Source organism: Anolis sagrei, chromosome 1 (assembly GCF_037176765.1).
Source record: "Anolis sagrei isolate rAnoSag1 chromosome 1, rAnoSag1.mat, whole genome shotgun sequence".
Taxonomy (NCBI): Eukaryota; Metazoa; Chordata; class Lepidosauria; order Squamata; family Dactyloidae; genus Anolis; species Anolis sagrei.
The window spans coordinates 300,967,980-300,983,180 of record NC_090021.1 but is presented as its reverse complement, the minus strand read 5'-3'; the positions used below and the strand labels follow the sequence as shown (position 1 = coordinate 300,983,180).

Below are 15,201 nucleotides of genomic sequence, written 5' to 3'. Positions count from 1 at the left end.
AAAGTGAACTCTTTAATAGACAAAAAGGAAATGAAAATGGTATAGCTTTGGGTCACGTGTGTGCTTGGGTGGGTGTATTTTGCTGTATTTGAACTGGGTGATAATCCATGTGTTTTTCTTTTATACTTTTCAAAAAGAAAAATTAAAAAAGGAGAAGGCAAATGTGGTAGAATCCAAGAAAAAAGAAGATAAGGATAAAAGAAAAGAAGAACTAAAGAAGATTGTGGAAGAAGGGAAGTTAAAGAAGAAGGAAGAGAGGGAACGACTCAAATTAGAAAAAGAAAAGGTTAGATTCTCTTCATGCAATTTCCTAATGGTAGCTATGGGTTTGCGATGGCAGTAACAGTTGCATTCTGTAGCGCTAAAGGTTTTGAGAAATTAGAACCTATATCTTGGCCCAAGGAATGGTTAGTAACACTGACATTTTTCTTCAGATATGTTATGTCAATAGGGCATTGTGTTCCTGCAGGCTTTTATCAATCTTCAGTTATAATCAGTAGAAAACCATCTGCGTAAAATAACTGTAAAGTTTTGTATCCTTGTCCTAAATCCTGAGCTCTGTGGATGATTAAATTGGAATTTCTTTAATCTCAATAACAAATTCCAGTTTTCAGGCAAACCTTACTATAAGCACTGCTAAAATTCTGTTAACTGTGAGCAGTTTTGTGTTGTACAGTGTTGCCATATCAATTTATATTGGTCCATTCTAGCCTGATAATTCTTTATGTATACTTTCTAGAATAGCTTGTACATGTGTTCACATTTGTAACATAAATGTAGCCAGTGACACATACCCTGATTATATAGGAGAGGGCTTTTTTTACTTTGAGTTTTTTTTATGGTTGAAAGATGATATCCTGAAAAAAAATAATGCACTGTCAAATAAGAATTCTAAAATATGACTAAGTCAGCTGTTTGTTTAAATGCATTACAAGAAAGCTAGCATATACTAAGTTAAATGGTTAAAATTATTAGTTATTAATCCCTGGCAAATGCAGGAAAGACAGTGGGTAAGGGAAATATAGCTCCTATTGTACTATTTCCTAATGATGGTCCATGTCTACTGAAAATGGATAAGGGGAAAGAGAACAAAGAATAGAAGGGATAGTGCTGGAGGGCTGAACCTCTTTCGCCCATGCAGCCAGAATTAAAATGGTGAGAGGAAGGAAATCTCTTGCACAAGTGAATGTCATTTTGTATAATGATTAATCATTCTATAGTTTGGATTGATCTGTATGGTGATGTTACAGATGAATGACTTCTAAAGCAACCTGTGTAACTCAGTAAACTAAATGTTAGTCACAAAAAGGACACAGACTGAAGTAATATAATTAGGTGAAATTACAGTTCTATTTAACTATTGTGGTAATAATATTTTGTGTATTTACAGGAGAGGGAGAAATTGCGAGAAGAAAAAAGGAAATACCTAGAACATCTGAAGCAATGGAATAAGCGTAGGGAAGACATGGAATGTGATGACCTCAAGGTAATGGGATGTCAGAAATTGGTAGATCTGCAGTTTTAATCCACTTTTTGTTAGATTACACATGATTGGATTTCAGAATGTTTTTTAAATAAGTTTTTAATCAAAGTTTTATCCTTAGGGAAGCCATCTATCATTAGTTTAATTCCAAACCCTCTCTAGATTACAGCAAAGGCTAACTTTACCTTGTAGGTAGTTGACCTTCAATTCATCAATATGTTTGCTGTTGGTTTGCTGCTGGTGTAACATAAAAGTATTAGTTGTTTACTTTGCATTGCAGGAACTTCCACTTCCAACTCCAGTGAAAACCAGACTACCTCCTGAGATCTTTGGTGATGCAGTCATGGTCTTGGAGTTCCTCCATGCCTTTGGGGAACTCTTTGATCTTCAGGATGAGTTTCCTGATGGAGTTTCTTTAGGCAAGTCCCCCCCCCCCCCTTATTTTTATCTTAAGGTATCATTGTTACATGCTTCTTGGTGTGGACATTCATATTATTGCTTAAAATATCAGAACTGTGCATAATTTTAATTCTTATATATAATTGAATGTATGCTTGTGTATATGGATCAAATTGCAATTGATGAGACAGTATTTGCCACACAGTTCTAAATGCAGCTGGCAAAGCACTTCTCCATTTATAAAATGAAATCAAGTATGTCCATTTGGATAAAGATGTCAGGAATGAAGACTCCAAGGCTGACCATGCTGAATTATGTACTATAAGTGACTGTTGCAAAAATTAAAATAAGGTAACAGCTATGCTCTGTAGTATGTAGGAATTTCCAATCTTCCCATTGTTATTTTGGGAAGAGATGAACCCTCTCTCCCCCAAATCTGTTGAAAACTGCATTGTGTTTTTAAAAATATTTGCAAGGCAGAAGTAGTGTAATTCCATAACTATTCTTGGGGATAATTAAAAATAGCATATGGGCAATATCAAAACTGTCATGCTTTAAATATGTTAGAATTCTTGTCTCTCACTGGCAGTATTTCTGATTCGACTAGCTAATTGAATACCCAGATATTTTAGCAAAATTGTTAAATGGAACAAAAATGGACTTTTGGGACTTTGAAATGAACAATAGATCATCTGCAAAAGGAACCTTTTAAAATTCTAAACTGACATGCAAAAATCCATTGATCTGGAACTTTGTTTAGTGCCACTTGCTAAGTGTTCCAATCACATATTGAATATTAAAGGAGACATTGGACATACCTGCCTTAGTACTTAGTTTTGTTGTAAAAAAAAAAAAGAATGAGAACAAACTATTGATCATAACTCATGATCTTGGTGCTGAATTTTATTAATATGTTTTTAATTTAACCTGCTTTTTATAATATATACGGTGTTTTTCAATTGTCGGTTTGAGCATGAGACTTAAATGTGTTGAGATGTATGCATGAATGTTGAATATTTCATGTGCCTATTTGTTTTAACATTAGAAGAGACACTTTAGTCATGGGCCTGGTAATCGTTTCAGCCATTTAATTTGTGTTTTTATACTGTTTGTTTCATTCAGATGACACAAAACAGTACACCTCCCTCTGGTATGGAAATATCAGTGAAATGAAAGGAAAGTGGGAACAGTAACTGTTTGGTCGCCTGATTTTCGGTGTTCAGCTGCAGGCCCTGGCAGCCGCAGGCACTTTGGGCCTGCAGTCCACACACGCACTCTTTTTCCAAGGAGAGTGCGTATATGGCTTGCATGCCCAAAGTGTCCACATCTGCCAGGGCCTGCAGCTGAGGGCTGAGTAAGAGGCGCTCAGCTGCAAGGCGTGGGCACTTTGGGCCTGCAAGCTACACATGCACTCTCCTTGGAAGGAATGTGTGTGTGTGGCTTGAAGGCCCAGAAAGCACCCACGACTGCCAGTGCCTAAAACAGGGGAAGGGGAGCATGGGAAGCCTGTCCATTGCCACCAATGGGCCAAAAATATTCGTTTTTTTCAGACCTGGGCTGAAAAAGCTAATTCGGAAAGGCGCTCGAAAACCAAGACAGGGCCTTACAAATGAAACAAACATAAACTGATTCTGTACAAATGCACTAGACTACTACACACGCTGACCTGTGGGGTTATGCATGATGAAAATTGTACATGGATTGACTGATTCTCTGAAAGAAAATGGCAAACCTTTACAATAGGAAGAGCTGATTCATCTTCATGTTTTGAGTTCTTCTGCCAGAAATAAATTCCTGAATCAGAGCAAGTATTTCTCATGTGAACATCTTTGAAAATACAATGATTTGACAAATAATGTGGTAGTTATCTGGCAAAGGACCTATTGTCATTGCCTTTCCACCTCCAAGCCTTGTATCCATAACAGTTTGATTAAAAGGTATTTTTTATGTGTTTCCTGCAGAAGTTTTAGAAGAAGCTCTTGTAGGAAATGACAGCGAAGGCCCACTATGTGAATTGTTGTTCTTCTTTCTGACTGCCATTTTTCAAGCAATGACTGAAGAAGAAGAAGAAGTGGCCAAAGACCAAATTGTTGATGCTGAAACCAAAGGTCAGATTTTGATAGTGCTTCTTAAAGCGGAACTTTGCATATTAACCTGCGTGCATGGCAATTTTTCCTCAATTAACATTGCTCTCCTTCAGCATGGAATAGCTAATGTGGAAAAGATAGGGTGTTTGAGTTGCAAGCTGCAGCAGTGATATGGTTTTGTTTTGTGTTCAATTTTCTGAAGTAAAGGCTTCCTTTTATGCATGTCAATAATTTCAAATTGGCAGGCTTCCAGGAAGTGTCAAAACACTTTTTGTTTTTGAAGTTACATCAGCAGTATAGTCTACTTTTACTGAAAGTCAGAAGGTATGCTTTGTCTCACAGATCCCATCTGTCCCATCAACAGATGTGTCAGTTAATGTCCACTGAAATACATGTTTTTGTCTTTTGAAGTAAAAACCATAACTGTCTTCTAGCACTTTAAAGACATTTACTATGCCTTAGGATTTCATGGACTAGGGTCCACTTTATCTGTTGAAAGCTTATGTCATATGTTGAATTGTTTATGCATGGATGTTGAATGTTTTATGGGCCCATTTGTTTTAATGTTAGAAGAGACCCTACACATGCTGACCTATGGGGTTATGCATGATGAAAATTGTACATAGATAAACTGCGTCTCTGAAGGAAAATGGTGAAATTTTATAATGGGAAGAGCTGTTTTATTTATTTCATCCCAAAAGCATTGCCTACATAAATAAGTATAAAACTTATAAAATAAAGGGAGCACAAGCAGCTAAATAATTTTAGACCAAAAATGGGCAACAGCGACCACATTGTCTGTAGCTTTAAACAGTTTTTCCTCTGTGCATGAGGCAGGGCTTGATTTAAGTCTACTGGGCAGAGGCAGCAACTTCACATCAGGGAGGGAGGCAGTTCCAGCTAGCTTATAAAGTCTATCAGCAGGTTTAGGTTTAAGATATCCTGTGATTATTCTACATGTTTCATTCAGTGCCAGACAGGGCAGGCATACACAGCAGTTGAGTAAGACAAGGCCAGGGCTGATGTTCGTATTAATTCTGGGTCTGCATCCCATGTGCTATCAGTAAGTTTCTGCAGGATGTTATTATGTGCAGCTACTTTGTACTTGATGTTCGCACAGTGTTTGCTAAATGTTAGTGTTCAATCTGAATCGATGCCAAAATACTTAGGATGGCAACAGTGTTCAGGCTCTTGGTCTTCTCAGGTAACTTATCAATTTTCTGTTGGCTTCATTATTACTGTAGGTGGGAAGCACATACTTGTGTGTTGGCAGGTTTAGGCTTCAGGTGGTTATCTTTGCAGTGGCTGGAGAGATTTTTCAGGGCATTAGTAAGTCTTCTGCTTGTGGTGTTAGGCCAAGATCATCAGCATATATAAAGCTCTTTGTGAGTGGTGACTGTGGCTGATTGTTAGTTAAAATGTTAAACAAGGTTGGTGCCTTGAGGTAGACCATTCTTTTGCCTCCTCCATCTACTCTCCTGCCCTGAAAGGGAAGAGCTGTGTGAGCTATACTTTGCTTATTTTGTGAGTTAAATATTTAATGTTTTACAATTAATGTGAACTCTAGCCTGTTGTTGTAACAGCTCTGAAGTATTACTTTGCTTTTATTTAAATGGCAAGTATCAGTGTACAGCAATGCTTGGCCAAGTATGAATGCTAATATCACATATTGTATAATCTAATTGGTCAACTGTGAAACTTGACAAATAGATTTAAAAATTCTATATATATTTTTTGAAATGTGTAGCTTGAAGTTTTGATAAATACTAGTGGTTATACTGATGCAGAAACCTATTGCTGTTTGTTGTTAACTTCCATCAAGTTTGCTTCAATTTACTGTGACCTTATGAATGAGAGCTCTCTAAGATATGCTGTCATCAAGACATTCTGCTCAGATCTATCCACCTGTAACACTATCTTTTCCTGCTGCTTCCCACTTTCCTAAGCATTATACTTTTTTAATGAGTCAGGTCATCCCATATTATGTCCAGGATGTTATGTCTAGTGTAATAGCCCCAGTTTGGTCATTATGGCTTCAAGCATATTTCAGGCTTGATTTATTCTAGGACCCATTTATTTATCTTTTTTAGCAGTCCATAGTATCCGTAGAACCTCTCCTCCAGCACATTTCCAATCTGACCTTTGGCAAAATAGTTAACAAAAAATTGCCATATTTTTATCTCAGTACCTGAGATTCATCAACATGTATGCTAATTTGAATTCTACAAGTAGAGGTAGGAAATATTTGGCACAGAAGTTCTTTGGACTGCAGCTCCTATAATTTCATCATTGGTTGTGCTTGATGGGGTTGATGGGAGCTGTAAGTTAAATCATTTGGCAAGATTAATCATCATTGCCCTACTAATAGTTTGTATATTATATTTTAAGTTGAAAGTAGTTAATTTAGATAAAAGATTATAAGCAGAAAGAGCATTTTAATAGTAGTTTGACATAATTTGGAGATATGGTAGAAGATTGAGCAAGCTTGTTTTCGATGTTCTTCTAGAAACTATCTACAATAATTCAATCTACAATATTCAATCTACAATAAAAGATATTTCAGTAATACATTAGGAGGAACTTATTTTCTCCATGAGGTGTTCAATAGCAAAGTAGTTTTCTTTAGAGAGCTGTTCAGAGGGACTCTTCTTTAAATGTTTAAAGAGATTGGATAGCCATTTTAAAGGAGCATTTTTTTTTTGTGTATTCCTGCAGAGCAAGTTGTCCTTTGTAATCTCTTCCAACCTCTGGAATAATATAGTAGGACATAGTGTAACACTGTGTTTTGACTAAAAAGATGTAAACTAAGCTACAGCTTTCTACATTTGCTGAAATTAGGACACAGGATTGCTGTGAAAATGCTAATGCTAATGATAATAATAATAATTTTATTTCTTACCTGCCTCTCCCCACGACAATTGCAATGCTTTTTTGTACTTGAGAGTTTATGATAGAGTCTCTACCTCCTCCAGTATGACACTATGGTAAACTTCTGCTGGATGTTAGCCATAGAATTGCAATGAAGATCTTAGAAATTCCAAGAAAAAACATTGTAATCAAACCTGCAAAAGTCAAATCTGCAAATGTGAGGTGCCAACTATATACATATATTATATTGAAATACATTGTCTCTCATTTTCTAGAATATAGAGGTCTTAGAAGTGAAATGCATATTTTCCTTCTTACTTCCATGGGAATTTTCCCTTTCACAACTAAGTTTTTTTATTTTTTTCCTCGGCTTTGTCTGAAGTATTTCTTGCATTCTACTTGATAAACTGAAATTTATGTTTTATCTGAAACCAGTGTAGTGACAGTTGTGGGCATAGAGTTGAGAGAACTTGTGGCTGAATGCCATGGAAGAATGCTGTGATGGTTTGTATCAGCTTAAATGTTCTGATAGATCTTTTGTTGCACAACCAGCTGTTTCATTTCATGTTGATATTTCTTTTACCTGTAAATAGAACATTCATTTGTGTTTGCACAATTTATTGAATGTAGAGTGTTACTAGCGCTATTGGTATCATTAACGACATGCATGTGTGTATATCATACATTCTGTCTCCTTCTCTCATTTATTCTATGGATTCTCAGGTATCATTTTGAATCAAATATTGTTTTGAACTTCTCTAACTTTGACTGAGTCATTTAAGGTTCTAGGATGATAATTTTAATATTATTACACCTATACTCTACCTTTCTATAGCATATGCTTAGCACAGCTTGCAATAGTATCATCCATGATGAAAACAACATAAGCAATCTGAACCTTTTAAAAAGTGAGTAAGCATCTATAAACACATTAGGTGGGGTGCAGAGAACTCCCCAAGTGAGAGGGAATCTATTCTGCTCGCAATTTGGTTTTGCCCAAGGGCAATTCCAGTTGAACACAACCCATGCAAAATTAGAGCAATTTAAGAGAAGACAAGTCACTTGTATGAACTAATGTCTGTTTAGATAAGATGCTTTTTTGCTTGCCGATGAAAGGTCTTCAGTGAGATGGGACAGACATGTCTCCCATTATAACAAATTTTATATTGTAAAGTTTGAGGATATACACTGAAATGGCTACCATACTACTCACACTTGGGTAATATGCAATTGTATTTGTGGTGGCGGAATGGGAAAGAAATCATTACAGAAAACTGAAGTTAGTTTTGAAGTTTTATTATTATTATTATTATTATTATTATTAAACTTTATTTGTACCCTGCTAGCATCTCCCGAAGGACTCGATGCGGCTTACAAAGGCCAAGGCCTCAAACAACAACAACAGATAATAACAATATAGTACAAGCAAATTAAAAACATAAGCAATAACAACAACAAAACATTACACTATTACGCAATAAAACCAGGGCCGGGCCAATGAAGGGTACAAGTTAAAAGTGCTGGGTGTAAGAGGTGATATGTTGGCAAGTGCAATGTGCAGAGAGTCTTAAGCTCTAATAAAGTGCTTCTGGGATGTAGTGCTAGAGGTTATCCTATTCCGGAAAGTTTTACCTTTAGAGTAGTACAACGTTCCTTTATAGCGCTTGCTAACCAGCTAAAAGTTCTCGAAGTCTGCAAAAGAAATCACACATATCACATTATAGTCATTTAAATGAAGTGTAACTAAAGCTAATCCTACTAGCAAAATCCAGATCCATATTCAAACCACTAAAGGAAGAGATGAAGTTCTATACCATCTTCTCTAGGAATTTCATTAAGTAATTTTATGGTAGCAAGAACATGGTAGGATAAGATAAGGCAATCATCGATGTGTCAGTCATAATTCCTCAGTACAGTCTTTTAGAACTACCTCATAAGAAATGAAATATTGTAGAGTGTATGTGTTCCCAGCAGGTCTCCCAAAAGAGTGCCACGGTAGATAGCGTTGAAACAAAGAAAGGTTCATTCTCTGATCATGTTAAAGTCATTCATCATGGTGACCAAGCAATGTTGATCCTATTTAAGTAGTTCCAGATAAATACTATCATCTAAGGAAACATTAGTTCAGACCATTTTTCTAGCTTTACTATCTGCTTGTGTAACTACAGTGGATATTCTTCGGTTTGTAGACTCAGTGAATTTTGACAGAATTCTTGTAGAAGTAAGACCTACCATATATATTTGCATAAGCCTAGCTTATGAAAACTAAGTGGATCAGGAAAATAGAAGTTCTGTTAGGCCTAAATGAGGAATTCATCAGTCTTTTCTGTTACGGTATATTGCTTTAAGTCCAGTGTGTGTGTGTTAAAGAAAGCCTTGCAGAAAGCCTTGCAGAAAACCTTGCAAAGTGTTGATGGTTAACTGCAGCTGCAGTTAACTAGCTCAGCTCAGCATGGCTGGGCCACACCTCTTGAATGTAATAGTTTGAGGCTTTTTCCAAACTGTTAGCAGTTAGCTGTTTGACCTGCTGGAGAGCAGATGCAAAAAGCTTATGCAATGGTGAAGTAACTATGTACTTTTGTTATGCTCTATAATTTATAACACAGAACATTTGTTCTGTATTACTTACAGAGACAATGTAAGTGTACCAAACTGTTTTATTTTCAGCTCTGCAACCAAGAGTAAAGCTCTACTGTTTTATTTCTTCTGACTGGTCTGTTTCTTTGGCATTGGGTTTTGGTCAAGTTGGACATTGCTACTGCGCAACAAATTGATTCAACGCAACATTTTCCTCAAAAAGACCTTATTTAACCCTACTGTGTTAGTTAATTTCCTATCCTATTTCTATATTGCATTTTAGGTGCTTCAGTGTGTGACAGCATCTTCACAAACTGTGTGGTGTCAAAGTCAGAACAGATGATGAACTATTTTATTTGTGAATGTAGTTTTGTATTTTAGCTCGTTCCGTTTGGTTAAGCTCCTTTCATCTGGAGAAACTAAAAGGCATTGTGCTGTTCTTGCATGAAAAGTTCAGTTCTGCTTAGTGGAGATGAAATGGTTGTTTGTAAACATCCTGGGTAAGCATGGAGAGAATCAACTTTAAATCTGGAAAACAGTAATGAACAAATATGTCAGGATGAAGGTATTTTCTCTTTAAAGAAAAATATTTATTCTTGCTGATTCTCCACTTTTGTTTTGAACTTTCATTTCACATAATAATAGAAGAAGATTATATACAAGGTGCATATGTGAAAGTGGTCATGGCTCCCTGCTGATGTTGTTCCAAGTCTAACTAATTGTTCGTATTTCTAAACAAGAATGTATAGCTCTTCAGTGTGACTGAGTATGATATGGCCTTTTCTATGCTATGTTCCTGTGGTAATTTTGATGGTGCATTTTAAAAAGTGAAGTTGTTTTAGAATAGGCTTATCTGTGGGTACCATTTGTGTGGGCTGTGGAATCATACAGTATTGCAGATCAACACTTACTGTTTCTAACTTTGTTATTTGTATAGTAGTAGATCCTCTTTGGATGCTTGCGTTATATTTCTGTTTTACAAGATTATTTATTGAGGCTATCCTCATTTGCATGTGTGTTTATGTGCTCCTGCAATCAACTTACATGAAATGGAAGAGTTAGTGAATATTGCATGTCTTCTCTGGCTTCTAGGTGGGATTGCTGCAGTACACTTTAAAACTGAATTTATATGCTGTTTTTGCTTTGATTTAAAAGGCTTGTTTCCTTGCTTGCTTGCTTACTTCACCTCCCAAATACAGATATTAATTTACATTAGAATAAAGTCTTTATTTCCTTAAAGATTTAACCGAGGCTTTGGATGAAGATGCAGACCCCACAAAATCTGCACTATCTGCAGTTGCAACTTTGGCAGCTGCCTGGCCCCAGTTACATCAGGGTATGTTTGGGTTTCATTTTTTTGTTATGTTGCTTTCCTCTATTTTACAAAAAGTAAAATTAGTATTGTTTTTAAGTGCTCTTAGAAGCCAAATAAACTAAACTTATTTTGTTGTTAACCTTAGGTTGCAATTTAAAAAACTTGGATCTTGATAGCTGCACCCTTTCTGAGATCCTCAGACTTCATATCCTAGCATCTGGTGCAGATGTAACATCTGCCAATGCAAAATACCGTTACCAGAAGCGAGGAGGATTTGATGCCACAGATGATGCTTGCATGGAGCTAAGACAGAGTAATCCTGGGTTGTTGAAGAAACTCTCATCTACCTCAGTATATGATTTATCATCGGGTAATAGAACCAAATAAAATTGTCATCTTGCATGGCAAATGTTCTTCAAATAGAGCAAAGTCAAGAGAATTTGGTCAAGATTGAAGCATGTCCATTAATGGTTTAACATATTAGCATTTTTATATGTTGTATATATTGTCTAGAAAGCTTATACATGACTTTATCTGAAAACTCAGAACAGTGTTATGCATTAACTCACCTAGGGGAGAATCAGACCTGGAGTCTTAATGCTCACCAATGACAAGTCCATGACCTATTTTATGCTTGGTACTGTTCCATATACCTTTGGACATGGCCAGTATATAGATAAAGAAATAGGTAACAGGAAGGTCTTAGGCAAGCAATTAAGACTTGGTAAAGTATCTATGATTTAAATTAAACATGGCACGGCTATATTCTGAATTGGCATAATCTATACAAACATAGCTCCCCCTAAGTTTATATCTTGCCAGTGTCTATAAGATTAAATGAATCAGATGTCATTTCCTATTAAGAAGAGATCTTGTCGAATTGATAAGGCAAGTTGATATTTCAAAGGATAGATTCCTGATTTTCGTAATAAAGTGTTGTCATTTATATTAACTGAATTAGGGGAAAAGATGAAGATTCTTCATGCTCTCTGTGGAAAGCTTCTGACTCTTGTTTCTACTCGAGACTTCATTGAGGACTCTGTTGAAGTCCTGAGACAAGCAAAACAGGAATTCAGAGAGTTAAAAGCAGAACAGCATCGCAAAGTAAAAGAAGCTGCAGCAGCAAGGTAAGAAAAAATATGGTTAAGACAAATCCCTTACTTAGGTTAACATTGTTAATATCTCTTTTAGAAATATTGCTTCAAACTTTGCAAACTTGGCTGTTCTGTGTGCAGTTCAGAGTCACTGCCATTGAGCTATAGTCATTCCATAACAGGTGCAATACCAGCATCTCCTGTACATCATGATTTCCAGTTTTTTGAAACCAAGTCATACACTCAGAGACAACAACTGAAGGTTTGATATGCTAACTGACTGTCTTTACTATATTGTTTCAGAATCCGCAAGAAAAAAGAAGAGAGATTAAAAGGAAGAGAACAAAAAATGAAAGAGAAACAGGAGAAACTGAAAGAAGAGCAGAGAATTCCTTCAGTTGAAGTGACTATTGGGTACGATTAGTTGTTATTTAAGGTTCACACTTTCGTGCTAACGGTTAATCGGATGCCTTAATGTGCTGTTCTAAATGTACATAAGGCCATCATGAAGTTATATTTCAATCAATAATAAAATGTGTCAAATTATCTTCCTATCTGGCCTACAGACTTTGCTGAGTTTGCAGAGTTTACTTAAAGGAAGATAAAAACCAAAAAGTTGCTAGATATGGCTTAGATCCATTGTCACACATACCTGGATGTGTCTGGAAAACTAGGGCCTTTTTGCATACAAAGGTCCTAGTCTTTATGTGATATGTGATTTTATGTGCTGTGTTTAATAATGTTTAATGTTTTATCAGAGGAGGATAAATTTTGATGTTTTATACTGGTTTTTTTATCAATGGTATTGAATTGTTGCCAACACAGTCAACCACCCTGAGTCTCCTTCGGGGTTGAGAAGGGCAGTATGCAAATACCCCAAATAAAAAATAAATAAATAATGCAAACATGTGGTCTGCTGCTAAGCTACCTTATTTCCATGAGTGTGATGAGAAACTTTTTAGCACTATTTATTAATGTACCTGGCCCATACATAAGTACTCATAAATATCATGTGTGTATTGAGATCACCAGTCCTTTTACTTAAGTGATATTCTTAGTGGGAAAATCTGAATGTGTGACAAACTAATTGAATGCCCCTGCTTTTCAAGGCAGCTCCAAAAGGTTTCTTAGTGTTCTAGAGTTGATTTTCAGGGAATGGGAGGAGGAGCTGCTGTAAGGGAGGGGATCAACTTCCCCAATATATCTGCTGATGTAACATAGTCTGTCAGTGGAAATAGTCTTTTGTGTCCTGACCTGTGCATCCTATTTAAAATGGTATGTTGGATAGCATTAAAATTGATATTAAAAATACTCAGATGTGATTGAGAAGAGCACTTGTATAAAGCTCTGTTAGGAAACACATGGATTTAGAACTAGCCTACCAAAATCAGAGAAATGTATTTCTGTTCTCCTATAATTATTAACTAAAACAAAAAAGAGACAAAAAATTCATGTTAATGTATTAAAGTTGCGAAGTTTTGACACTGATACACATTTTTTGGTATCCATGGGGAGTTTTGCACAACAATATACGGAGGGCCCACTGTATATTGTTGTGTAACTGAATTTTCAGGGAGGGGGCTTATTTGAATGTTGGACGCAGATAGGCATAATATAAATTTACAGTATTTGTTCTAAAGCAGGCTTATTCAAAACATGGCTCACGGCCCGCATCTGACCTAGGATGGCTATGAACACATCACAAAATCGTAAACTTACTAAAAACATGAGGGTTTTTTTTTTTTTGGCTATTCTTTTTGTTCTCAAGTGTGAACTTTGTAGAAGACAACAGAATAGATCAGAATATGTAATGTCCAAAATATTGGAGTATTATCAGTAATTAATTATAAATGCAAACAGTTCAGCCAGAAAAAACTGTTAAAATTAACTAATAAAATAAAGAGCAAGCCAATTCTGTTTCAAAGTTGCAAAAAATGAATTATGAAAAAGAATCCAACTAGGCATAGGATGTATGCCATACGTTCCTGCTATTTGTATATATGGATGACTTCATATTTATGGTGGTGTGTGGTCCAGGACAATTCTTCTTCCATTGTGGTTCAGGAAAGTCAAAGAAATTGGACACCCCCGCTCTAAAGCAATGATATTCAAAGTGGTGGTTTGTGGACTACCACTGTAGAATAAATACTATTCTAAAGTATGCTGTCTGTGCAATTCTTTGTATATGGCTTAGATCCAGGCTATTTGGCAGACCATATCTCCCATTAGGATCCTGCCCAGGCCCTGGGATGCTCAGGAGAAGCCCTCCTCTCGGTCCCACCTCTATCGCAAGATTGGTTGGTGAGAATAAGAGAGTGGACTTTCTTGATGGCTCTGGAACTTTCTGCCCGGAGACGCCAGAATAGCCTCCTCCCTGCTTTCCTTCTGGCAGCAGGTTGAAACCCTTTTATTCAGGCAGGCTTTTGAGAGGAAAGTGTTTTAAGACCAAACCAGGGGGTGCTGTGTTTTATGTAGTTCCACAGGTTTTTAATGGTTTTAATGATTTTATTGGTTTTAATTGTTTATTTTTAATATCCCATATTTAATTCTATTGTAATGTTTATGCACTTTAGGTTTTAATTTATATACATTGTACAATTTTAATTGTTAGCTGCTTTGAGTCTCCTTGAGAGAAAGTGGAATTCAAATACTATAAATAAATAATGATAAATAATAAATAAATTATTTTCTTAACTTAGAGGGATTGTTATCTGCCCATTTTTGTTTGTGCTTTATATAGGGAGGAGGAACAGGAAGAGCTTGATACAAGTACAGAGAGCAAAGATGTTGAAACAAAGGAACAAGATCTTGATGCTGTAACAGATGATGAGGAAGATTTAGTACCAAACAAAAAGAAAAGAGGTACATTCATTTTTAACTATATCCACTGCTAAACGTTATTTGTAGGGTTATTGATGAAAGGCAAAAAGTTTACGTTTTAGCACTACTTTTTTATCCAGTTAGTAAACGTTTGAATCAGTTTAGATGGCTTTATGATCCCTTTGATCTAGTCTGATATGTAAGGATCCTTTGATCACTACCATTTTTACCATAAGAATCAATCTTTGTTGGATTCCTGTTGTTTGTAGTCAACGAATAAAAACTTTCACCTAACTATGTAAGATAGATGCATTATTTAAATTATTTATGGTTAGTAGTCATTTCTGGTAGAGTCAATACTTTTGTTTTTATATGAGATGAGCATATACTTTTCTTTCTTCTCATGCCATTTAGCTTGTTTTATTCTTTGGAGATACACTGTACACTTATACAATAGTTAGGGAAGTAGATGTGTTTCTGAGCATTGCTGCTTTCACAAAAAAAACCATTGGTATCAGAAACAAACATAAGATTGGGGGGAAAATAGGAGTAAGTTTT

The 15,201-nt window shown here is 36.0% G+C and overlaps 1 protein-coding gene across 1 annotated transcript in view; it reads left to right on the top strand.

Annotated features, from left to right (window-relative positions):
• Positions 1–15,201, top strand: part of BAZ1A (bromodomain adjacent to zinc finger domain 1A) — a 69,266-nt gene that overhangs the window by 37,507 nt on the left and 16,558 nt on the right. The window contains exons 8-16 of the mRNA XM_060759283.2: positions 138–286; positions 1,391–1,486; positions 1,764–1,902; positions 3,844–3,990; positions 10,655–10,750; positions 10,875–11,099; positions 11,691–11,856; positions 12,127–12,237; positions 14,564–14,685. Coding sequence (XP_060615266.2) covers positions 138–286; positions 1,391–1,486; positions 1,764–1,902; positions 3,844–3,990; positions 10,655–10,750; positions 10,875–11,099; positions 11,691–11,856; positions 12,127–12,237; positions 14,564–14,685 — 1,251 coding nt within the window. The remainder of the gene's footprint in view (positions 1–137; positions 287–1,390; positions 1,487–1,763; positions 1,903–3,843; positions 3,991–10,654; positions 10,751–10,874; positions 11,100–11,690; positions 11,857–12,126; positions 12,238–14,563; positions 14,686–15,201) is intronic.